The 27,212-nt window shown below is 36.9% G+C and overlaps 1 protein-coding gene across 3 annotated transcripts in view; it reads left to right on the top strand.

Annotated features, from left to right (window-relative positions):
* RAP1GDS1 (Rap1 GTPase-GDP dissociation stimulator 1) overlaps positions 1-27,212 on the top strand; it is a 93,620-nt gene that overhangs the window by 16,542 nt on the left and 49,866 nt on the right. For 2 of the 3 annotated variants that reach the window (XM_027636213.1, XM_027636215.1), the window contains exon 2: positions 18,255-18,365. In XM_027636213.1, the coding sequence (XP_027492014.1) occupies positions 18,255-18,365 (111 nt within the window). The remainder of the gene's footprint in view (positions 1-18,254; positions 18,366-27,212) is intronic. The other variant, XM_027636214.1, reaches the window with a different exon arrangement.

Raw genomic sequence — 27,212 nt, 5'->3', positions numbered from 1 at the left:
AGGTATACCCTCAAACAGACCAGTACATCAGGCCTAATAGTAGTGTGTGTCAAAGCCTATTTTTTAAGGAATATTTTTTTAAAAGATGGAGATTTTTTTGTTCCAGCACTTTCTCCTGTGACTACTTATTTTTTTATGCATCAATTGCTTAACGTAGAACCATAGAATGGTTTGGGTTGGAAGGTACATTAAAGATCATCTAGTTCTAACCCTCCTGCCGTGGGCAGGGACACCTTCCACTAGAAACAGGTTACTCAAAGCCCCATCCAATATGAAATATATCTCAACAGAAGAGGTAAGAGGTGTTTCAGTCCTCACATGAAAAATTGGATTCAAGTATGTTTCTGAGAAACTGTGTTTAAATCCTTTCAGGCAGAGGATAGCATTTGCTTTATTTTCATGTTCAGACCAATGTGCAAAAGGCACTTTGACATTTTTGCCATGCGCTTTCTGTTAAATGCTGGTGCCTTTCTCCGAGAATTCCTGTTGCCTGTGGTTTTGGGGCACATTCAAAGAAGGGCCAAGAAGAGCCACACCCTCAGAGATCCCAGTAAGACTAACACATAAATTTGATGACGAAGCTACCTGAGAGAACTAGGAGAGTTCTGCATTTGGGCTTAAACTGAATGCATGTGGAACTTCAAAGGAAAAAAAGTTAAATTTCTCCAGAATTTGGTGTCCGGTGAATGGGAGCATGGGAGGTAGGCTTTCTACAGTCATCTCTGCATATAAACCTGATTTTTTTCCTCCCCTGTGATTTAAGGGTCAGTCAAGATCTGCTTGGCCATCAGAGGGATACATGTCTTTGGGAGTATGGTAGCCATTCTTAATTTGGGGGTATAACATGTGCAACTGTATCCAAGTGTCACACATTCTTGCATCCCTTGTGAAACACATCACAAGGACTTGTTTGTCCTCCCTATCTGCTGTTAGCTCTGCCCTTCATCCTTGAGACCTGCAGATTGTATGCAGAGCCTGACCCCTTTCAGTTTCTGTCAATATGACTCTTTACTTAGTCTGAGAGATTGTTATTAAGCAGTGAAAGCAAATCACTCCTCCACTTTGCAGCACACTCAGATCCTGCTTGTGGGGGAAGCAAATGACTCGCAGCTCAGTGTAGCAAGTGGCATTTTGCAGAAATCTTTTGTCTTTAAAGATATATTTCTTTTTGAAAAGAAAAATAGTCCTGGTTGCCTTTTTTATTGAGCTTCCTGTAAATATGTGTCTCTTGGGAGCATTTCACTTGTTTTTGGGATGTTGTCCAAACACAACTGATTGAATGGAGGATTAACAGTTTAATTAAGAGTCCTGAGATTTAAGACATATAAAGTAGCCTTTTCTTTTGAAGATTTTTTTCCCCCTTATTTGTACTGTCAGATTTTCTCTCTCCTAAAACGTATTTTTAGTGGATACATATTGTCCTGTCTCACTCATTCCAATGTTCGTCATAGTGATTTGAAGTAATGCTTGAGGACTGTAACATTCGGATTATGATTTACCCAGCTGTGCATATGTAGTGTAATGTGCTGCCTCAGAACATCAGTATCACGTTTACTGCATTGTCACTGTTGTATAATTTTTACTAAATAAAACTCTTAAATGCTTTGCAGAGGTTAATGATCACTTGTAACTGCAGCAGTCATGCAGAATACTAATGGGTTTTGTGCAAATCTTTTTTTAAAATAGGGTTATATTAAACAGTTTGTACACCATCTTAATTTTGCCATCCAATTCTGCAGTTTTATGTCAGTCTTACAGGAAAACTCAGTTGAATCCTTCAGAGATGATCTGAGCCGATCCTATCACTGCAGTGTTTTTGTTGCTGTTCTACATCCTGTGCATTCGTAAGTGAAAACAAATAACTGCGTTAATAGGTAAATATTTATCACTAGAGGGATTAACCGCAGATGTCTACTAATCTTAGTAACACCAGGTTTAAAGCCATACACGATACCTATAAAAACAGACTAACTCTAGAGTATGTTTTGGCCCTAAAAGCTTGTAGATGAATGATGCTGACAGCCTAGTCTTCAGTTTGTGATATGTGGGCACCAAAATCTGCCTACAAAATGCATGTTGTTGATTGGGGCCATTTTAGTAATTTTTGCTAAACTTCTAAATTAAAGGACCAGTGGCATCAGACAGTCTCACTAGCCTAGAAGCAGTGCTTTCCAGAACGGACTTAGTTTCCTTTGTATCCTTCATTGGCATTAGAGAATATTAAAAGCCTTTTTCTCCATGGCATGAGGAAACCGTCACACTTCTATTAGCCCTTCTGTGGTTAAAGGAAATTTTTTAATTACAGGTTTAACAGTTGTGTCTTCAGCTGGAAAGGTGCATTTTTATGTGATAGTCTTTCCCTCTCTTCCCTCCTTGGGATAAAAATGATGAAAGTGATGTTAGTAGGAGAATACACGCAAACAATTACTTAGAACCATGTGAGTTTTTAATTGTAAGACATTTGTAAAAAAGGGGTTCAGAGTCTCTCATTAGAATTGCAACCAACCTATTTCTAAGAAACTTTTACTGAAAACTAAACAATAACAAATGGCAGGTCACTTCCATTATGAACTTGTTTGCACACACTCATCACATTCAAACAATGTATTTTCAGGGCTGAAAGCTTTCATGCATTGTTTGTAATTATCTTGTAGCTTGCAATTAAAAGTAGGGATGTTTTTTGGTCATTTCTGGGAAAAATAAATAAAAACAAAAGCACATTTTAAAGTGCTCTGGAGAACAAAATAAACTACCATTAAGACTTCGTATCTAAGCAATATGTGTGCTTTGGAGCATCATTGTGAAGTCCCCCAGTCTGACAAGATGCAGAGGCTGCAACTCTCAACCTTCTGCTGGGATAGAGAACTGGGGGAAAACTGTGTGTTTCCATAAAAAGATAACTGCAGGGATGAGTGTAGTAGATCAGCTGGTTTAGGATATGTATCTTGTCAAGAAGGAAAATGGAACTTGCATGAGTGTTGTTGCATAACAGAATGCCTTTATGTCTTTTTAATTAGGAACCACTAAGCTTATTTACTTATTACCTTTTTTATTTGTTTTATTTTATATTAATATTAAATGTAAAAGAATAGAATACAAAATTACCTTTATAATTATATCAGGGTTGATATTTACTTTTCCTTGCTGAAGTTTCATTGAAGTGTGTTGCATGAGCCCTCAGCCTTTCAATACCTGTTATTTGTTCTGTGTCAGGTGTCAGAGGTTTCTCGTAGAGCATACGTGCTGAGGGAACTATTTCTGCACAGGACAGTGGTAGCAAGTGCCATGGGGAAACTTAATCAGTATCTGGACCAGGAGAAAATGGGTTACTAGAGTGCTCTGATCAATCTTGAGTTTAAAATTATCTACTTGAAGATCCAACAAACAAAACAATTTCTTTACTTAGAAAAGGACTGGGAAATACAAGTCTCCCTCATTTAAGAGCTTTTAAAAGGGCTTACCATTCACAAAGATGTTCAAGGTCCAAACTTCCTTCTAGAATGGTATGCATTTGCAGGCAGGTACAACACTTTTTTTTCTCATAATCACATGCAAAAAAACCCAGTAGCAAACCAAAGAGTTATTAATTGATAAAAGTGTAAGATTTTGGAACAGGAGTTATACATCTTCATTTAAGGTGCCAAGATACCTTTAAAAATATATCACTAAGTAACTACAGAACATGCATAGAAACACTGTTATGTTCTGTTCTTAGATCTTTTATAGTCTTTCCTTAAATCTTCACAGTTTTTCCTAGGTTAGTCTCTATTTTCCACTACTCAGACCCATTTTATTTTCTGTAGTAGATTGGTCTTTGGACCTCCCAGAGTTTATGCACACATATAAGACTGCTTACAGAATACTCCAGTAAGAATGAAAGAGTTACACTCTGATAAATAGTGACAGAATTGGACCCTTATCTGTATACTGAGTGCATATTTTACAGAGATTTAAGATATAAATTAATTCCATTAATTTACAGATTTTATTCTTGATTCAGTTAAAAGGTGTTGAGGGATAGGAATGAGGAGGGAGTGTTACTAAACCACTTCTTGTAACTGAAACAGCATTTTTCTCTCACTATGTATTTCTCACATCCCAGACAATTGATCTTCTAGCTGAGAGCCTGGTGAACCATTCAAGGTTCTTTTACCTGTCTGTTTTGGCTCAGTATAGTGCAGAAGTGGATGACCTAAATTACCTCTGCCAGTCTTGCAACATTTTGAATCCTCTCTGATAATTTAGAGGCTATTAGAATGATTATTGAAGGCAACAGACCAGGCTAGGCAAATTCAGTGCTATGTGTTTATGATGTATACAACCTCATCACATGGAATAATAGCTTTACACAGAAAATGAAGTCACTGGGGACATCACCTAATACAGCCTCCTCTACCGAGCTGGGTAACTCTGAAGCTAGATCAGGTCACCCGGAACGTTTTTTTTAAATGAGGAGTGGGTTTCTTTTTTTTGGCAAACCAATTTTGCTTTTCAAGTTTGAATATAAATTACAGAGTGAAATTTATTTTTCTGTATTAAGTACACATCTTTTATCACAGTGACTAGAGAATAAATTTAGAACTGCTTTTGGCACTAAAAGATATATACTTAGTATACACTGAGCTTATTATCCATCTGCTGCTGAAATCTCTCTCATTGCCCAGAGCAGTTCTTGGGATTTGTTTCCCCTGTGAAGATTTTTATCAGTGAACATTCCTTTAACTTGCTGTCTACTGAGACTTCATGTACCTACTCCCATTCTGTTGGCTCTGAGCAGGCTGAGCAGATTCTTACTATGTTTGCAGTTTTAGGAAAACTAGGCACCAAGTTTTCACTTTCACTTTGTATTTGCCTAATAAGGAACTTGGAGTAGCAGTAAACTGAACAATCCTAAATGTTAGAAGAAAAACGTATAACCCAAGCAACAACCCAAAGCAAAACCTCAGCAGTTTACTTTCAAGGTTAGTTTCATGTTTACATACAAGTAAACTTGTTAAAACCTAGCCATCTGTACACTATTAGGTGCATATTTGACAAAAAAAAAGGTAAATAAAAAAGCTGTCAAATGACTCTTGAACATTCAAACAGCTTAAAGGCTCTTTGTGTGGTAATGTTGGCACAGCTCCTAAGTGACCAGATGGAATTTTATTAACACCCAACAGGACAAGGGCTGAGATTTTGTTTCTTAACTTACTATATTTGAAACACTTGTAGAGGATGTGTCAGAAAGCTTGATATATTTTCCTACTACGCAAAATTACACATATACCTTCCCTTAATGCAAAGATGATGACTGCTTCAGAGGTTGTCATTTCTGTAAGGTGGGTAAGAAAAGAGTTATGAGATACGTGGTAATTTAAGTATCACAGCCTTTTAGTGAATTTTAAAAAAGTGGGTTTATATACACAGTTGGTGATCATATTAAAAGCAGAATTTAGAAACAGGCTTTTTAATAAACAGACTTAAAGAAGTATTTTATAAGAAAGAATAAATAGTACCTAAGTATTAAAATAAACCTGGTTTCAGACATCAGTAACCACTGATAGTAGTGATGTCAGATTTCCATTTAAGGATTCTGGTAAACATATAAGACCATGCAAATTTATGTGACTCCTCCTGTTGTCTCCGTTAAATTGCAGGATGACAGTTAGTCCTATGGGGAGCAACAGAGGGAGTTGTGTTGTTCAGTCCAGAGAAGGAGCACTCAGAGGAGCCCTCATCACTCTCAACAGCTACCTGAAGGGAGGTTGTAGCAAGGTGGGGGTTGGCCTCTTCTCTCAGTTAACTAGTGACAGGACAAGGGGAAATGGCTTCAAGTTGTGTTAGAGGAGGTTCAGGTTGGATGTTAGGAAAAATTTCTTCACTAAAAACAGGAACAGGGTCTCCAGAGGAGTGGTAAAGTCACCCTGGAAGTTTTCAAAAACTGAGTGGACGTGGCACTTTGTGATACTGTTTAGTGGACATGGTGGTGTTTGATCAAAGGTTGAACTCGATGATCTTAGAGGTCTCTTCCAGCCTTAATGATTCCATGATCCTGTATCTTCATACCAGACAGTTTAAGAACCACTGTGGACTCATGGTTAGCCCTATTCCTTTCAAGTACTTCCTTTCTATGTTTAAGGTTTTTGGGGAACTTAGCTGGAAAAAGTGCTGTGTTACGGATCAGTATTTCATAACATCTGACAGAAGAACACTGATCTGACATACAGTTAGAGCTAACAGTACCAATTTTGAGCCTGGGTGTCTTATTCAGGCAAAATTCCTACTGTTGCTGGTGAAAATGTGCCTGAGGGCTTTGTACAGAATCAGATCCTATATTTGTTCAGTAACTCAAACTGGTACCGTAAGTATATTTATACAGACATTGTACTGTATACATATATTGTACAATTTATATGTACTTACTTGCATAGTTTAGGCCAGAGGCCAGAATCAAAGCTTGTTGAAGTCTGAAGTCTCAGCTTCTTCTTCGATACTGGCAGTTCTGGAACTTTGTATCCTCAGCTTTGTATTGCTTATTTTAATTTATTTATGTGTTTTATTTTTAGGCCAAGTAAGAGGAAAAAGTAATTTTAACTTGTTTATTGAAAAGGCTATCAGTAGAATAATGTTAGATTGATTAGGAACGTATACTTCAAGTCTAAAACGCTATCCCACATTTTAACATCCTACAAATGCCCGTTCAGACTAACTTTTAGCTTTACATATGTGTTATTTTGTTGCTAAGAAGCCATATTTTGTACATAACTTGGAAAAAGTATAGACAATTGACAGCTCTATCAGATTATGCAAGAAAAAAAATCAGTGTTTGTTCTAATATAACATGTATCTGTAAAAATCAATGTTTGTTCTAATACAGTAAGGGAAATAATTTAATGAAAAATTAAAAATCTCTGTAGGAAAGTGTTTTCCTCTTATTTGTTTGTGTAATGTCTAGATTGGCATTCGTAGTCTGCTAACTTGAGTCACATTAGGATTAAGACTTTTAGAGTAGGTACAGTTAGAAAAGGTTAGACACAGTAGCACAGGCAAAGATCATCCCAAAGAAAAGGTAAAGCTTAAAGAGCTCTCAGTTTCACATATGCTGTTTCTAGACTGTACTGTTTCTGTAGTTTAATTTTCTTTGTGTGTGTTTTCTATTACCTCTTCTCTGTTCTTGCTGTCTTGACTTGACAAAGTGACTCTTGCTTGCAAGATTAAAAGTGCTTCAGGCAGAAATCATCTGGAGGAGCAGAGGACAAAGACAAAAGAACATAATAAAACACCTAAGATGAATGAAAAAAAGATCTAGTAGAGAGATGCAAGTCTTGCTAGTTGCATATGTGTGTGTGCATAGACTCATGCACACATGCAGCTTGTCTTTTCTATACTGCTCGATGTGGTTACCTATTTATATGTAATATAGCATTGTAGGGAATGATAGATCTGATTATTATTAAGGTTACCCTTTTATTTACAAGATCCTGTTTCAGTCATATACTGACTCTTCTGGAAGAGCTATATGCTATACCAGGTGTCTGCTTTAGGCTGTCCATTTTAATTTTCTTGGTGGGCTTTTGTTTTAGCATGAACAAGAAACAGGTTTGGACTATTGTTTGAAGTATCAATAGTCACTTAAGAGACTGTTTTGGTCCTGTTGTTTTTCTCCTCTAAATTTTTTTTCATTCTTTGCATAGGGTGGGCAGTAATCCAGAATAATCTGGTGGTGGAGACCTTCTGTTGCTTTTTACGTTGCAGTACTTTGAATCCATGTCACAAATTAAGGGGGGGTGGGCATGTGTGAAGAAGCATTCGTCTGACAGTTTATAGTTGAATGTTCCCACAAAGAACTAGATCCCCTTCCACCCCATGGCACATAATTCCTGTAGGAATTCCTGTAGAAAAGTATGGTAGGCAATTTTTTAAAATATATCCCTGGTAATCTGTTATCATATCTCATGCTTTCTTGATATCTACGCATGATACGTCATGGTCTGCTTTACAGAAGTGCAGAGAGTAATCTGTACCTTCATCTGAAGACTCTGAAAAACTCCAGAATGTGCAGTAATTCTGGAACCTGAAAATCGGGAGCTATCTTGTGTTGGAAACCCCAAATTCCCACAGAGATACTTTTGACCTTAAATTTTTCAAGTTTCAGTTCTCTCATTCACTCACACAGTATATTGATTCTCTCTTACCTTATAAATACCCTGTGAAAGCAAGCACATTAGTGTCTTTGAAACATGATGACATAATGTAATGATACTAACTTTATGACTGTCAGCGAGAAAGGAAGCGATCCTTCAGAATACGATTTTTTCGTAGTATCTGGGAAATAAAACTAGAACCACTTGTGAAGAAGGAGGATATGAGAAGATATTAAGTAACTGTTCTTTGACAGAACATTTTTCCTGAAAGAGATAGGTGTCCCTTGGATAAAACAGTATTCTTCATGTGTATATCTTGACATGCACTGTGTTGTCTCGTAAATATTTTACGTGGTGAAATATATATGGGTTGATTTAATTCCAGAACTTTTTTTGTTTTTAAAACCTGAGTATGCAACCTGATATCACTTTAGCAATTCTTTTGTTTGTGGTAGTGTGTGTATGTACTATATGTATTTGTATATGCATAACTGTGTCTAAGATAAAGGAAATCTGGAGATCTTATAATATGGAAGTCATGCAACTTTTGCACAGATACATATTTTACTTATTTACTTACTACTTATATTAGTAAGTAATAGTGTTTGTGTAAATCTAACCAACTTAATGCAACAGTGCCAAGTATGTGTATAATTGGAAAAAAAACACAGTGAAGCTTGAAAAGCACAAATGATGAGCAACATGAAAAAAGTAATTGAAAAAAGGTATTATTTTGTAAAGGGTAAGCCTTTGGGTTGTGTCTGTTTACTCTTGTAATATCTAGTTTATATAAAGTTCTTGGATTTTTCCCAGATATGAAAGCTAAAAAATGTATATTGAGAAATGTAAGCTGATATTCTCAGGTATTTGAGACTCGGAGTCATCCCTTTGGAGGAAAATACCAGCTAGTACATGATAATATAGTGACAATTGATTACTTGGGAACTGCATAATTTTAGCGGTTCTTGAGAGCTGATGTGGTAGGCCACCAAACCATACAATTCATTCCCGTAGTTTGGGGTAAAAAGACAGAATCTGGTTGAAAACAGAAAGAGAAAACTGAGTACTGTGCCTACATGTGGTGGCAAACTGGTTGGCTCAGTTCGTTGCATCCTAGAGTAGCTTAGATCCCGGAAGAAACCTCTCTACTTCGTGGTGGTCCTTCTCTTGTCCTTCAGCAAGGACTGATAAGGAGACGAGCAGTACTGAAAGCAATGTGACCTGCAGCCTGCACTCCCTTCTCACAAGCATTCATCTCATGAGCTGTCACATGTTGCACTGCTACAGATCAGAGGCAGGAGGAGGAGGGAGTGTAACGCCCACCGCACCCAGCAAGCAGAGGTGCACAGTGGTGCTCTTAGACAGAGTGCTTTCAAATTCTTAATTGAATGTTTCTTTTCTTTTTTTCCAAACAACCTGTTTATTCAGCGCACTTGTCTAGAGACAGCAAAGCCCCTGACCCTAGTGCTTTTCCACAGCTTGGCCAGTAGCGTAGGCTTTGACACAATCCATCAGTGTGAGAACATTTTATCTATTAAATAACATGTTTTTGTTAGCCAGTTACACAGAGTAAGGAAAATCCATGTACACCATGATGCACAGGTATTTGTTGCCTGCATTAGATGTATTCTCAGGATATTTAAAAAATGAGCCCTAACAGAAGTTGGTATTTAAAGGCTTAGGTTGTGATATACATTTTATAACTTTCTTTTGGTTTTGACATAAATCTGTGCCTGAGCTCTTACTTCTGATGACGGTGTGTTCACATAAAGATCATCTAGTAAGGGAAAAAGGTCAGATCTATTCTATAGTGTGACTGAAGAAATTAATGGTGTTATGCATTACTTTGTGAAATATATTTATAAGAAGAGTCATATGAACATATGAGAATTAAAAAAAATGCACAGAGGAAAATCATATATTACTTAGGGTGGAGACAATAAGAGATTTTTCTTCCATTCAGCACCCAGACCACTTGAGATTTGGCTAATCGTGACACAGCACATCACTTAGGATAAAACAGGCATCTACCTTCTTTATTATCAGTTTTATAATGGAGCATTGAATAAAGCCACTGAAGTGGATTCAGTTTTGATTACAGATGATGTTGTGTGTTTCTTGCTCACTAAGGCCCCAGTGAGAATTTAAAGGCTTGTGTCTATCGAAAGTCCCAATTAGTGTTTTCTGTTATGGCCCTGCATGTCTCCTGGGTTTTCATAATGTGACTCAGTGAAGATCAGGCACTTGGAGAAAACAGACTATATGAAAATAAAATGTGCAGTTATCTGTCAGTTAAGTGTAATTCTTCTTTTAAGACTGATTTTAAGCAAGATCTCTTAGGGCTTTTTATAAACCAGTACAAGTTGTTACGTTGATTTCACTGAATTTTGATCAGTTTCTTTGGACCTTAAGATAATTCCAGATCTTCAGTGTTTAATTATGAAATATAAAGATACCTAAATCTGTACCACATTTTCCTAGGAAAGAGAAAAAATTCCTCTAAGATTCTGTAAAATCTTCTGAAATGGCATTCTTACAGTCTAGTCTTTGCAACCTATGATTTAAATAGTAGAAAAAGGATCATTAGTGTTCAGAAACCAATTACAGCTGCAGGTCAATATACTTTGTTGTAGTGTAAATATGTTTGTACTAGTGTCTGTTGTTTATCTGTGACTGCAGTAATAATAATACATGAAATTATTTTCAAATATCTTCCAAATTTCCTCCAAGGCAAAAAAAAAAACAAACCAGAAAACAAACAAAAAAAGTAATTTTAACTAATCTCTATTACTGAGAGAGTAACAGTTGATCCATTTAATTTTACTCATGAACGTGTTATTGAGGGAGTTCAGAAGTAGTAAAAAGACTCCAGCAACACACCACTCTTTTTGTTTAAAAATAACCAGAATTCAACAACAAAATGAAAATTTTGTGTTGGCAAGAGATTCCAAATGAACTGAATACTGGCTGCTGTCACTTTTTTCAGGTTTCTATCCTGATTTTGAATACAGCTGACTAAGTAGTTATTAGTGTGTATAGGCTCAGCTGATAATTACAAAAAATAATTAGATAGCTTAGTGCTCAGGTGGCAATGAATCATTGCATGTCAGTATTTTCAGGTAATAAAAATGAAGTCCGATGTCAGAAGAACAGATACAGAAACAAGTGGATAAATGAAAGAGTAACAAGTCTCTAAGACCAGATGGTATATATCTAAGATTCAGAAAGTGTTTAAGAATGAAGCAGCTGAACTGTTGACAAAAATAGGCACTCTCATTAAAATTAGTTACTATGCTAGAAAAGTAGAGCAAATGTACCTAAGTAAAGACAGGTTGCAGCAGGAGCCCTGCAGTTTAAGATCTATCAGTAGATCCCTAGAACTAGAAAATTTGTCGGAAAAAAAACATTAACCCACCTCGATGGACAGGGTAGGACAGAAACAAATAAACAGGATTTCTGTTTTTAAAAAAAAAGTTCCTTCCTGATTAAGATGTTTGGATTCGTGGATTTAAATGTTAATCTGGTTTAGGGCCAGGATCAGCCTCAGAACCTGTTCAGCACAAAGGGGCAGCTGATAAACATGGGAATTACCTCACTGGTTGTAGAGAAACTACAGAATCCAAAATCTTTTTCAGCTTGCTGGATCCAGGCAGATGGCCCAGTAAAGTCCAAACATATCTGGGCAGGTGTGTTTGGCCAGCTTCTTCTCTCAGTGAACCAGAGCACTGAGGCGCAGTGTGACAACAAATGCCATGTCACCCACCTGTAGCCAAAAGTCGGTGCACCCAATTGTTCTGTTTCTGACAGTGAATGCCCAGTAGCTCATGTATGGGAAAACAGTGGGCAGGGCAGGGACAGAAGTAGCACAAGTGTGGGGAGGTATTCTCCCAATTTCCGGTAATCTGGCATGTAGGAACTTCATAATCCAGAATTGTTACACATATCATAGTATTAGTAGCCATGTATGGAGTGAATCTGTTTATGGTTCCAGCTTCTTAACAGTTCCATGTTTCTATTATGTGTGGTGTGAAAATATACTTTGTTGTTTTTAAGTTTGTTGCTTGATAATTTAATTTTGGTATTTTAGTTGTTGTGTTAAAAGAAACAGTAATTATTAGCTTTCTTTTAGTTACCTTAGTCCTATTTCTGATTCCACAAATCTGCACCTTTCTTTTACAGAATGAAGAGTCCTTGTCTATTTAACTTCTTGGGGAGCAGTTGTTCCTTACCTTTGCTCAACCATGCCTGTGCCTTTTCTGCAGCATGTCATTTGCAGCATGAGGTGCCAGGAGATGTATGCAGTATTAAAAGTGTGGGTTGTGGGTGTATAGTTAATAATTTAACAGTGGCAAAATCGTTTTCTGTTTCCTGTTTGTTTCCCAACAAAGCTGTTGACCTCTGCATTGTCAAAGACCATTTGGTCTTGTCTGTCCTTACCAGGTCTCCAGGCATTACTTACCAGAAATTAATTCTTTACCCCTGTCGCTGCCCCCTGACAGCATATAGGTACCTCCTGATTAGATGCCAATTTTAGAAATTTCCCAGATGGACTAAGAACAAAGAGTTTTTCTAATGATGGATTCGTGTGATTTGACAGAAACCACTGTACACTTGGGAGCACCTGAGGGCAACTGTCTACAAAGACAGCTGAAGATGGAGTATTTTTTGGTAATAGACTAAGTATGAGAACAAAATTCTTTTGTCCTCAATAAACTCTGCATTTGAGGTATTTTGCATGTCTAGGTGGATGAACAGTTGTATGGGACTAGGTATCTTCTCATAAATTATCCAAGAAGTGTCTTAGTTTTTCCTTATACAGATTCAAAAAGGACTTATCATGTACATTTCTGACAGCTTATTCAATGTCTTGGGAACTAAGGGGCTCTCCTAATTTTGGGCCAGTCTTCTGTTTCCTATGGAAAAGAAAGGGAGGTGGCATCTGGGGTCATTAAAAACCAAAGGCATGCTAGAGATCTCACCAGTTGTTGGGCTTTTGGCTCCAAAAAATAATTCAGGCCAAATGTACCTACTCTTCAGGATCAACAAACCACCACCACCCTGTGGGAGGTTATCAAGGTCAGATACTTGTTATACACCACAGGGCACCTCAGGCACCACTGAATATGGTTTAGCATGGTTTAGTGCTCTGCTGGTGGTGTAAGGTCTGCATTAGAGTAGACACACTGATGGTATCAGAAGGGAAGAGCTTGGGGTAATGATGGCTTGGGAGCTGGATGCTCCCCTAAATGGATTATGAGTCTGATCTTCATGTCAGTTCCTAGGTTCTCAGATAATATAACCTCAGAATACACTTTTTGTCAAAACAACTGTGGTGAGTCCGTGGTGGATTGCCTATTTAGGTTAGTTTGTACTGAAATTCTAATAAGTTTAAGTCCATACAAGAAAATGAAGTAGTTTCTGAAGTCTAGTCATATGCACTTAAATTTGTAAGAGATTTATGCCATTATTACAAGGAGACCCATAAAATGGCACATTCCTTCTGCTCAGTTTGATGTGTCATTGTTTCCTGAGAGGCAGTGAAACAGGATCAAAAGGCTCTGGCGTTAATACAGCCACCATCCCTATAATAGCAGAACTGCTTGAACTTCTTATCAGCCTGTTTCAGTATGTCCCATTTCAATATCTATTAATTTTGAATTCCTTATCTGTTAAGTTGGATGTATAATGTAATAGTCTCTTTAATAACAACAGCAGACTAAGTGTCAATCAAAAGATATAGACAACGTTAATATGTTCAAAGTGTTCATTTTCAGAGAAAATATCCATACTCGAAAAATAATACAAATATATGAAAAACAAACAGTCCAGACAAAAGATGCCCATTTAAATACTCAACTGAGACATTCTAAAGAATTCCATCAGTCTTGGAAGAGGGCATTTTCTGTGATTTGGGTGAAGATGATGTGAACTGACAGCAAAATTAGCAAGGTTGGTTCTTGCCCACAGAAGCTGCCGGCTGGGTACCTTATCAGACTTTTTGTGGTCTAACCAGCACTCCTGTGGTCTTGATCCTGAACAAGGTTGATCAACTAGCCAGTTTTCACAAGATAAAAGAATAGTCTTCTGCATAAAACGAGTTAGTGATTGAAAATAGGAATGAGTCGCAGAAAAGCTCTCAGAAAAATAAGAGTATGGTGAAATGAAATATTAAAACATTCACTTATGTTAGTTTTTGACTTATTTTTTTCTGTAAAAATGTCTGCACAAGAGATAGAAATAGTTTGCAAGAGCTAATAGCAATACTGTGACACCAAAAGCAATGTCAGCAACCATAGTATTTAAACCATATCATTTTTTAGGCGTGTTTGTGCAGGAGTAGTTATGAGGAAAAAAAATGCAACAGTAGGTGGAATGGGCAGACAGGTCTGACAGCTCTTGGCAGACTCCACTTCCTCATTTACCAGTTTGTATCATTAGGTTATATAGGATTAAGGTCTGTGGGATTCTGAGCTTTTTGTCCAGATAAGATAAGTAATTCTTCTGAAAGCAGTACAGTAAGCCAGATGCAAGTATGAGAGACACCCTATGCTTGGGGTCATCAACAAAACAGTTGATACTTCTGTTAAACTTCAAACTTGATGCCTCGCAATTTCACAATCTGATACCAGATTGCTGAGCAGCTGTGCCATAGGGAACATTAGTAGTCTTTTTTACCATCCTAATCTTGCCCACCTTGCCCACAAAATCTACTTATTCAGATTTCTCTGATACTCAGCTAAAAAGATTCTTTATATTGTTTTTCTCCAATGAGGTTTTATTGCTGGGAATCTGATCAGCCTATGCAGTAACAAGCCTACTGAAAACAGCTTCTCTAGAAGGAGAGAAAGAGACGTTAAAGTAAGCAGGAGATGATCACAAGAAAACAACAGGGGTTTTGTACCTGGAAGACAAGCATCTGCAGCTTTTTCCCTAAATGACAGGTTTAGGGCAATTGTGAAACTGCGGAAGTCGGGAAGCCTTGTGTGATTATATGGTAAGAGCCCTCTAGAACATGACAGCCCTTTCTCTCTGAATATCCCTGTCAGTGTCATCTTAGACTGTAAGGGTTTGTGCTTTTCAGAACAACAACAGAAACAAAAATTAAATAATAACAAAACTCCGGAATCTGTTTAAGGTGTATTTGCATATGTCCAAGATTCTCCGGTTTTGACAGTAGCTGTATCTTTCAAGGTGTTGACTTTTTAGAAAGGAGACCGGCTATGACAGAAAGAATCAAAGTGAGCAAATAAATTCTTTCTCGAAGGATGTTCTCTTTCCCTCTGTGCTCTTGGCCTTCTGACACTGTATCAAAAGATTTGTTGTTTCTACAGTATTCCTACTTAGGTTTTCTTCTATAGCACAGAATGAGTAAATCCCAAGCTGCAAGAAGTTTAGAGTTGTAGGCTTATTAAAAAATCAGGGATTAGTGGAATTTATTTTAGAAACACACTTAATGCATATGGTGTATTAATTGTTTTCTATTATTATTTTTAAAGTACTTATAGCATGCAAGTATACCTAGTGAAGTGGCAGTTTGGCACATAGTGCATCGTGGTTTCATAAGATATTTTAAAGGTTATATGGTATACCATTGCTACAAGTGTCCATTGATACTTGAAGTGTGTCTTAATTTGCAATTTAATGTTTATGTATGTCAGTGGGACATGCACATGCTCAGTACCATGAAAAAATGAATTGTTTGTCCTAGGGAATGTAACATTTGGACAGTCACATTTGACAGTTTTGCCCTAAATGCATCATTCCGCATGTCATATGCAATTGTATAGTATTAAAATAGTGACCTTCACCCAGAGAAGCTTAACATGGCACTGAGCAGAATGGGGACGTAGGAAAAACAACTGGAGAGACTTTCCTAACTCTATTGCAGGTTCTGATGTGGTGTGGAGTGGAAGAAATTACAGGTATTTGAGATAAAGCACCCACCTCTGCACACAAAAATGAAATAATAAGTGGGATCTATTGAGCGTGTGAGGTAGAAGAGGCTGTAAGAGAAAAATAAAAGTCTGTGTGTGCTCTCTGATTACAATAACCTCTCCTCATAGTCTGCAAAATCTGATGTGAAGGTGGATTTCTTACCTATGCATTTTCTTCTTCCCCAGATTGTAGGAGCCCCTGTTTTTTATCTGTAGTCCTCTTTTAGTCCTCTTACTGTAAATGTTGCTACAGTTTAAAAGTTAAGTGTGTGAGTATATGGGGAGATGAGATGCCTGTAAGGGGGGAAGAGAATTAGTGCTATGTTAGCAGAAAACTGAAGGTAAGAATACGAGATGGAGGCAGGTGAAGGAAGTGGTGGAGTGCACAGTTGTAGTACTGGGACTGGTCACTGAGCACTCTACACCTGTGTCTCTTGACAAATTCCAATGTTATTTCCTGAATAATGTATTTAACCAGTGATACTTTGCAGTGCATGGTCAATTTTACTATTAGTTAAGTGTCATTCAAGAAAGGTGCTGCAGTAAGCCTGCTACAGAGTAATGTGAGTATGAAGGAAAATAAATTTAGGGCTTTTTTCCCTTCTAGCTTGTTTGAGGAGTTGGGAGTTCAGGATAGCAAGGAGAGATGGTAGGGAGGCAGGTTTAAAATCTCGAGGAGAACAGCCAAGTGCAGTTTCCCCAAAGGCTTTTATGGAGTTACCAGTATCCTGCTGGCTCTCTGCATTTAGGAGTAATGGGAATCCTGGCTATAGTGTTGCTAAGAACACGTTCATTAATGAACAGACTGGTCATAGAAACACATAAACAATTTCATATATAAATACTGAGCACTTTAAAAATTAAGTACCTTACCTTTATCTGTATGGGATATTGAACTGCAAAAGCATGTGCTAGTAAAAAATGGATGTGGAACAAAGCCACAGCTTTGGCTGAGAAGCAGAGCAGTTCCAGGAGTGAGATTCCACCCTCTTCACGGGATGCCTGCTGTGTTTCCATTCCTTTCCTTTGCACCATCCTATATGTAGGCAGGTGAAGAGGAGGCAAAGCACAGTAGGTGCCAACCTATGAAAGGGGCTTCCTATGTTGGTGTGAAACTTTAAGGCAGCGCTGGCTGCCATTCAGCCTCAGAAGATACCGGTGATGCATTGCAAAGAAACTGCACCTAGAGTTCAGTTGGGTTTGGGTCAAGGCTCTTGGATTAGCCACTGGGAAACAATGGACAGCTAGACACTATTTAACATTATTTGTTTCGAGTAACACTTTCTGCTTACTGTCAGAGTTGGCATGGAAACTGAATCAGCACTCATTTTTAAAGAATAGTCCATGCAGAGTGAGGTTAGTCATCAGCAGTCTTACCAAGGAGACTCAGGCTGCAGCTGCCAGCACTTAAACCTTGCTTGAATAGACAGAATTTTCAAAATGGTAATGGTCCTACTACCCTGACCTTTATGGGGAAAAATGTGCATCTTTTGAGAATGATACTATGTCATTTGCATTGGGCAGTGGTTTTTTTTAAAGAGGGAAAGGGTTAATTATCTGAAGTCCACAACAGAACTTTCTTATTTCAAGAAAATGCCATCTGTTTCTACAGATCAGTTGAATTTAAGGAGTTAACACAGTAAAACATATATAAATATAAGCAATGATGCTTGTAACATTCTTTTTGGAAAATGGCAAAATGCTTAAAGGGCTGTAAGCTTAGCACTAGGAATCTGTGAATGTATAACCAAGATGAAAGCCTACACAGCATGCAGAAATGGGCATTTTCAATTATTTTCGCTTTACTGATGAAAAAAATCAAGATATGCTTATTTTCATTCTATGTTATTCTTGCACACAAAGATAGATGCAAAGAAATGGCTGCTGGTTTTCTGCACCAGTTAGGATGAGAAAATACTGATGGCTAGATTACTATTCGGTGACATTTCATAAAGTGCCTGCTGACATCTTTTCTCAAATGCAGAATGATAAATGTACATATAAATTTGACAAGTTTAATTTCATCTATAACCTTTGACTCTTGGCTTTTTGTATCCTCAGAGCACAGACCGTACATGCCTTCTTCATTGATACAGAAATTCTTTATTTTACACTAAGTATTTCCATTCAAGGCTTTAGTGCTATTACCAAATGGATGAGAACACTGATTTCTCTTTTCTTTGTATTTACCAAGCAGATAATTTAAGTGATGCCCTGAAAAAGCTGAAGATAACAACCACTGACAGCACAGCAGATAGCTTGGAGGGATGCTTGGACTGTCTGCTTCAAGCTCTGGCACAAAACAGTAAGTTGTATGGACCTTTCAAATTTTAAATCATATGAACTCACTGAATTAAAATGGAGGTATTAAAATGTGGCAGAAAGACTGAGTCAAGCAGTAGGCTGTTGGATTGGCTGTTCTGAGGGGGTGTTTTTAACCTGTATATCTGTAACATTCAGGTAACAATGAAGACAGTGACAGGTAAATACTTGAATATTTAGAACAGCTGTAGTCCAGTCCTTTTACCAATATGATGAAGTAACACAATTACTTTTCTAATCGTTCAAGAGAAAAAGAACAGAGATGGAGAAATAAGCCTGATAAGATGAGGAGAGGGATAAGGGAGCTGCTTGCTAATTCTGATTGAAAGAGTATGATTTCCTATTTGTGATGTATTTTCCTCATACTTTTGATCACAGATGTCTTATTTCCAAGAGTTTCAATCAGCAGAACTAGGCTGGATATCCAAAGATAGTACAAATTTGATATGTAGTATGATAAAAAAATAACATCAGAATGGAACAAGATGTGTTTTTCACTAAAAACTGTAGAATGCATGTCCGCACTCTTAGTAGACAGAAAGGTAAGGTAAATGAAGATGACAGTTTATAAGACTTTCTTGAGTTCAGCTTTCTTAGTGCTTCAGATTGTGGCAGAAGAAAAACGCATGTACAAGGTTGAAAGACCTCTCAGGATAGATACAAGCCATGGTTAAAAATTCTTCATTTAAAAAAAAGTTAGCCCTTTGGAAATATCAATACACTCAAAAGTACTATTAATAAGTCTTGATTTTTTTTCCCATGATAGTATTCTACAAATCACAGCATTTTGGCTTAGTTGGTGTAAAATACTTCATGAGGTTTTTCACAACTGAATATAAGCACCATCCATATCAAGTAAAAAATGGATTATAACAGCCTCTGCATTTAATGATAGTCAGTTTTTAATTCTGATTATTATGTAAGGGGATGTCAGCCAGGAAGTAATGAAATATTTGGGGTTTAGAATAACCCATTTTTTGAAGTTGCTGAATCATTTTTCGTATGGATTTATTTATAAGGTATATCTAGTACTGTATTCCAACCTCCAGTTGGCTTTGGTATTTCCAGTACCTTTAAGTCTAATACTTGAACAATAAGTACTAAAAGAAGATGTTATGAAAAGTGAGAACATACTTGTGTAAATAACTGAGTTTACCATTTGCCTGTGAAGGTCACATAGATGTGTCACAGAACAAGTTTGGCAGATGCACAGTAATTTTGATTAATGTATGGAAAAGTTACTGATGCTTCCCTGCAACCACATGACTCTCTTCTCTCTCAGTCTAAGGCTTTACTCTTCCTTCCATAATATTTTCTCTTTTAGTCTTATAGCTGCCAGATCAGATAAACAGGTTATTAGGATTCTGACATCTCTCTTTTGGGTAGTTTTAGAAAATTTAATCTCTCCATCATTTACCAGGCTCTTTGCATGTAAGTCAGTAATATGTATATAAACCTGGTGAGCTGCCATATGATACATATCTCCACATATTTTCAGTTGCCCAAGATTGAGGTCAACTTAAACAACTGACTCTGAAAACTAGATGGGTTAGATAGGACATTTTTTTCAACAGCTTGCTGGTAATTTAGGAACCAGTATATCGATGCTCTTTCAAGGGTACGGGACACTTCCAATACCTAAGTTTTGCAGAGTCTCTTTGGACAACAGACTTTATTTCTCAAGATAGTCTGATGATTTGGGGGGAAAAAATCCTCAGAGAAGACAGACTTCTGGTTTGGGATAATTTTGTGAGAACAGCAGTACATTCAAAAGACTTTATGAGGTAAATTGCATGTAATAGATTGGTTCAACAAATAGATACAGAATCAGCTTTCTATATGCTTTCTCATAGTTCTCATCCATAGAGTTAACATCTTAAAATGGATTTTATTGATTTTTAGTTACAGTCTTTATTATCATATATATGATATCTAGATATGAGATACACACTGTACCTCTGTGTCTGTTTATAAATTATTATACAATAATAATTCGAAATCAATTTTTTAATATGAAAGTATCTTAATTGTAATGCAGAAATAATTTAAATAAGATCTATCAAATAGTTATTCTGCTCTCTTTTAGTATATTTCCGTGTGTTTGATTGTATTAATGAGGTATACATTGTGACTATAGTTCAGTAAATCATCGTATTAGAGTAACACTAGAGAAATAAACCATGCAAGGAATAGAGTTTATTTTAAAATAATTTTATAGGACTGTGATTTCATTGGGAGTTCACAGTGGTATTATAAGTCACAGAAGTTAGTTTTATTCACTTCTATAAGACTTGGAGACGAAAGTATTATTTTATCTTATATAAAATTCAGTACCTTACTAATACAGTAATGCAACCCGCTCCCATCTACTGCCAGCCAAGATCAGCGGTTAAACCCAGTATTAATACAACACTCAGATTTTCAGCAAAGGAAAGAATTGTTTGCACAATTTCAGTTCTGCATATTGCATGTACATAGGAACATTTCAGTGACCATTATGCTGCTTTTAGTTGGTATCGGTATGCATGCAGCATAGAATTGTGGTTGCTGCAGAAATCAAAGTTCCCTGGTCTCTTACAATGCAGTGACAATTATAGTTCCATTTACTTTGCATACAATGTTTTAAATTTTCATTATGTTAAAACATTACTTTCTTCTTATAATGTCTACTGTATAGAAAGAGATGGCAAAGTTATGATGAATGTTGGAACTTTTCATTTCTTTCTATGTAATCTGATGCTTTTTCTTTTGTTTTTCATGCTCCTTCTCAAAGCTGACGTTTTGATAATCCTAGACAGGTGGTGCCTGGAACATGATACCTCCTGTCTGACTTTAAGAGGTATTATGCTATTTGTCACACCAGTCGCATTAAGGTGTATGCACACACAGAGGGATGAGTCAAATAGCTGAATGTGATAATTGTTGGTAAATATTTGGCAAACCAAATTCAAATTGTTTTAGCTACTATTTGTCTAGGGAGATAGTTGTGTAGCCCTTCACATCTGAGAGCCAGGTCTGAAAAAGCTGCAGACGGTTTCCTTAGGAGACATTGTTTGGAAATATGTATATTCCTATTTATGCAAGTATTTTTGTTCTTATCTATCACCAGCACTTCTGGCTGAGGCCAGTCATATATGGCCTAGCTTCTGGCACTAGGTAAAACGGAGGAGTTCAAGATGAAAGAGGCAACAATAACAGAAGAGTAGAAATTAGAAACTAGAAATTATTCAGGATAATAAGAACATACCTCATTTTGTGTGGAGTTCCTTCATTTCCAGTGAAGTTAACTGACATATCTGGGGACTTTGCAGCCATAAGGCTGCAGTAACATTAGTCCAAATTCCCAGGTAATGTGAGTTGGCACAGCTCTTTGCACCTCTGTGGATCTACCTCATTCACATAAGCTGAGATTCTGTCCACCTTGTTTCTGAAAGAAAAACAGGAATGCTTGATCTCTCTCCACGTGCCAGCGTTCACCCTCTCTAGATTGCTAAACTTTCCCTAATTCAGATTTTTAAGAGAAGGCTGGGGTACATGATCCATAAGCAATATTAGGAGCAAAAAAACAGTCAACCTTGCATTAAATGAAATACTGGCTTCTACTGAATCAAGAGGTGAAATTCATATGTTGCATGTGTTTTCTTTCAGCAACTGTGTATTAACACAAGTTACTCCATTGTCTGCTCCACAGAATTTGGATTCTTTATTTACAGACATGGTTTGATGTGTTATTGTAAAGAAAGAATTTTGCTGATCTGGAAGCAGACTGTTTACAGTGATATGGAGTGTAAAGTGATATAAATGCTTTATTTTGTATCTCACACCCAAAGAAAAATATGGGTATGTACTATCGGATATTGAGAACAATTAGTTGTCTTGTATAAGGTAATGCAACAGAAAACAATATTGGCCATAATTTTATATCAACAAACATATATAAAAATTTATACCTATTAAGAGTAATTTTATAAATGCCGTGTCTATCAAAAAAATGCTGTTAACCTAAGATCCCCAAATAGAGGTCTACAGGAAAGGACTGTCTGAGAAAAAGAAAGTAAAAAGGAAATAGAGATTTTCTTTTAAACCACACACTTTCTGGGACATAATTATTGCAATAACAAAAAAAAAAAAAAAAGAAGTTATTGCTAGTCCAGACATGCTGTGTTTCAGATACAAGAAGTTATAACAGACATAAATAACCCAGTTTTGATAAATGAGAAATCTGAAAAATCTGCTGAGAATTATATTTTTGGCTCTGATGTACTCCGTTAAGAGGCTGAAAATGCCCACTAATCCCAGCCTTCAGCACTTGGCTATGAAAATGTCTGACATGTAACTGAAGTGCGAAGACTGGCACGTGCATTTGAAACATTTTTTTAACTCATACGTTTTGGGAGACTAAGAGTTTGAGTCTACATGTTACATGTAAAAATGGTTAAGCAAAATCACACCAGCAAAAAAAAACTTAAGTGAGAGGGCAGGACCCCAGTTTTGAGAGGGATTTAGAAATGTTGGAAAGCTTTGAAATAATACACTTTACCTTAAAGGTGTGGTTGCTAAGATGCCCTATTTTCTGTTCGTTGAGCTATGCTGATACCTGGTAACTCAAGGAACCATCACATGACCCATGAAAATTGTGAATCTATGTTCGAAACTGGAAATCTCAGCATTATTCAAAGGCTACTTTAGTATGTTATTCTTCTCTACATAATGAACGCAGTTTCTTCCTGGTATTTTGTTTTGCCCCCAAATGTATTTTGGCTATATGCTGCAACCATGTTTTGTTTTGAATATACTCATTTTGTTGTATCAGAGAAAATATCATTCTTACAAACCCTGTGAGCAACTGCTAGTAAGCCTTTGCCATCAATCACTTCCTGCTGTTCCAGCTTTATGGTGTTGGAATGATGGGCTCAGCCCTCCTACCTTAACCACCTTGTTCAGGTTTTCTCTTGAAAGTCACCAGTGGGTTTTCTGAAATGCATTTGTTCCTATTTGAAGGCATCACAGAGGAGGATGTGTTAGCATCTGGAGTGCTTAAGAAAGTGTTGGATTTCTGCAGAGACTGCAGATTTCTCACGTTGCTTCATCAGTGATTAAATTTTACATCCAATGCCCTGAATCCTCTGTAGGCACTTGCTTTGAAAGACATCTAGTCTTTAATGTTATGGTGGATTTCCAGTTCTCACAACCATATGTTAACACTGAGGTTATATTTGAGTTGGAAATTCTTCATTTTCCTCTGTTCTTTATAGCTATGGCTTCCCTATGTTGTTGAATTTAGTTAGTACTCATGCTTTCTATACCTGATGTTCCTTTTTCTGATCTTCACTGGCCATAGAAGATGACAGAATTACAGATTCTATCATCTTCTATAGCCAGTGAAGATTGTTGCAAGATGGAACAATTCCTCTAGTGGAGCAGAAAAATCGTGGAGAATTTAGGGATAATGTTTTGTAATTGTTTAATTCAGGGCTCAACTAAAATAAAATAAAAAATTGAAATTTTAAAATTATTGTTACTTTTAATGCCTTTGATTTGTAAAAGACAAAAGTGAGCTTTACCTATTTTTATCTATGTCCTTTTTGGACATTCATTATAGTTCTTATTTATTTATTGAAGAGTCAGGTAGCTGTCTGTTTAACTTGTAACACAAGAGTGCCATCTGACTTCAGTGAAACCCTGTATGTCTTTAGTACACAGAGGATTAAGCAATAGTCACTTCATCATTTGTTTCCACAATCCTTTTACATGTTGGCATGAAAGTAAAAGACATGCTTTTTCCCACCCTAAACATAAGAAAAATTAAGTTGTAGAAACTTTTGTCCTAGCAGAGTTATTCTAGGTCACAAACATTCCTGAAATCACTTTCATTTTTTCCCGTTGGCCAGGCATTTTAAGCTTTCTCCATTCCCTTTCATAGCATGGAGGTGGAACTCCACATTTCACAGCTTGCTCAAACAAAGATATCCTTAAACATCAGCAGACTAACATTTCTCTGTTTTGAAGAGACTTTGAACAGAATAAGAGTAAAAGCAGGTGATCATAATTTCATGCATATTGTGGCCAAATAACAATGCTTTCATGATTGTGAGTGCTTGCATAGCATTATAGCTTAAAATAAAATATCTTAGGTTCCATTTTGACCCTCACACATAGGATTAACTTTTGGATACAGTTGTTTCATGTAAATGAAAAATGAGCTTTCAGCATCCCCATAGCTTTACTACACTTTACTAATACGTAAGCTGTGGCAACACAAACCAGTGCAAAAGCACAAGATAGCTTAGCACAAGCAAGTGGGCAGAAAATGCCACTAATTGGATTAGTGGCGTATTAAAACAACTAATAGCAAGTAGAACTAAATTAATTGACAAATAGCATTTCCCTGCTTTCTTATTCCTCTTTGATCTTCAGCATCTGCCTTTGTTCTTAACAGCAGTCTCTCATCCAGGTGGATTTTTGATCCTCCTTGGGTCTGCCCTCCAATGATCCCTATTATATGCCACCTACCTGTGATCTTAGAAGGAGGAGGCCACCCATGGATGTATACTTAGACACAGCAGACACATGCCTGAATGTTGGTCCTGACACCTAAGCATCCCAGCTTGAATGTTCCAACAAGCAGCAGACACTTATGGTGTATATCCACAAAATGGAAATACGCAGATGAAAGTTAGAATATCCTCCTCCAGAAAGATAAAACAACAACAGGATTATTGCTGGCTGCTAAAATTTATAGTTATCTGCTGAAATTAAAGTAGTCTTTAGGAAGACAGTGGCCTTAGCCCATGAAAAGATTTTACTACTTTATTATTCCTAGTTTGTCTTGGAAACTACAAAAATATTAATAGCAGCACTGAGCTACCCACGGTACCCTGTACAATTTCTTTTCTTTGCATATTGGAGACATAAACTGGTGTCTGTTTAGCTTCTATAAATCTTGATCCGATTTCTTTGGACTTCAGTGGTGTGGGGATAATGCATTTAATGTCTATTCAAACCAAGGGAGGGAGAGGGAATAAAAATGAAAAAGGAATGAAACTAAGGGGATGAGTAACAAGGATCAAAGTAGTGCATAAGATTTTTTTTTAGAGGAATGAGAGAAATGGGAGAAGGGAGAAAAAGATTTAGTGATAACATTTTTGAAAGAAAAAAAACAAGCTGAGTGTGGGTACCTAAGTGGTGATGGATGCCATCCCTCTGTGATTCCCACTGCGTTTTACAACATCTGCTTACACTCGGATTTTTGGTGAGAAAGTGAAGATAGTACATAAAACGCTGATGAAGGTTTTATATTCTGCTGTTAGGGAAGGCTTAGGCCTGTTTTTGCACTAGCAGGAATGGAAACCATCTTAGTACAGTGACAGTTTCTACAGTACCTTACACCATGTCCCTCAGAAAGAACATTACCAACAAAACAGACTTCTGTTATTTTTGTAGTTTTTGGCAATATAGCTGCATCAGCAGTAAGGGTTTGCTGGTAGGAAACTATCAAACCAAAACCCCACATCTTAGACCAGTCTACTCGTACAAGCAAGAATTTCTAGTCTGCCTCTGACGCTGATATCTCTTGTAGCAGAGCCAGGGTTTCAAATTGAATTGGGCCAGCTCAGTCCATCAAGCTCATTGCAGGTCGTTAAGCTTACCTGAGAAGACTTGTAGTCAAATGTCCAGCTAAAAGTTGGGGATCCTGATGGATATTTTATAGGAGGGAGTTTTGGCTCAAATACTGTGTTATAAAGTGTTCCTTCTTTTTGCTGAAGAAGGATGCTTCTTGCATCTTAGCTCATGGAGCTGTTGCCTTGTCATGGCACTGTATACAAATAATCCAGAAATGTTTCATCATAAGTTCTGTATGTGGTATATTATTGCAATGTAACTATACTAAATCAAGGTGACTGCTTTTTATTGGACTGTCTCCCAGTAAACTGGCTTACCCTAATGATACTGAATGGTAATCATCGCCGCTTAGTGGGATTACATTTTACATAAAGTCCCTCTAATAGTGATGTATTTAGTTAGTGCCAGATAGTTAAATGTTTATCCAAGTGTTAAATTCCAAGTGCTATTCATTAAATACACAATGTGCCAAATAGAGATTAACTATTACGTATTTTTTCTTTGCGGAAGATGTCAGTGAATAGCAGTTCCAGATAACAGCATTGACACGTCTTTTTTTTTAGGTTGCATTTTTGAAATGCAATACAGAAGCAAAGGAAAATGTCTGCCTTTTCAAAATGCAATACAGAGGCAAAGGAAGCCATCTACTTTTTTTTTTAAAAAAAGTTATATTTAAACATCCTGTAATTCACAATTTCAGGTCTGAAATTTCATTCTTAGTTTTGCTCTAGTCACTTATATCTTATAAATGTGATCTTTTATAGATTAGGCTTTCCTTCAGCTACTTTGACAGAAGAACTTATTAAAAATATCAGTAGGTAAAAGATTCCTTTGAATGTAGACCTACTCTTTCAATAAGTAGAGGATGGAATTTTACAGCAGGCATTTCAGCTCACTTAAGAGCACTCTTAAGATTGCTTAAAAGGACCATGAAACATTTCCTGCATATATAATGGTCAGCTTTCAAGTTTGATTTGATGTTTAAACTAAATCAAGTTTGGAAAAAGGATTTTACACTCTAGGCCTAGCATTTCAGTTACAAAATTTGAAAAACTGAAGCATAGTGGTACCCTTTAACCTGGGTCCTTCTAACAATTCCAGTTAGTATGAGTACCAAAGGAGGCAGATGAAAATGTCCACACAGGCTGAGTATAGAACATGAAGATGCTGAGGCAGAAATGTCAAACTCTTCTGTCAACTTTGCTAC

The sequence above is a fragment of the Corapipo altera genome, unplaced genomic scaffold (genome assembly GCF_003945725.1).
Source record: "Corapipo altera isolate COAL_440 unplaced genomic scaffold, ASM394572v1 22b, whole genome shotgun sequence".
Classification (NCBI taxonomy): domain Eukaryota; kingdom Metazoa; phylum Chordata; class Aves; order Passeriformes; family Pipridae; genus Corapipo; species Corapipo altera.
This window is presented reverse-complemented; position numbering and strand designations above follow the sequence as displayed.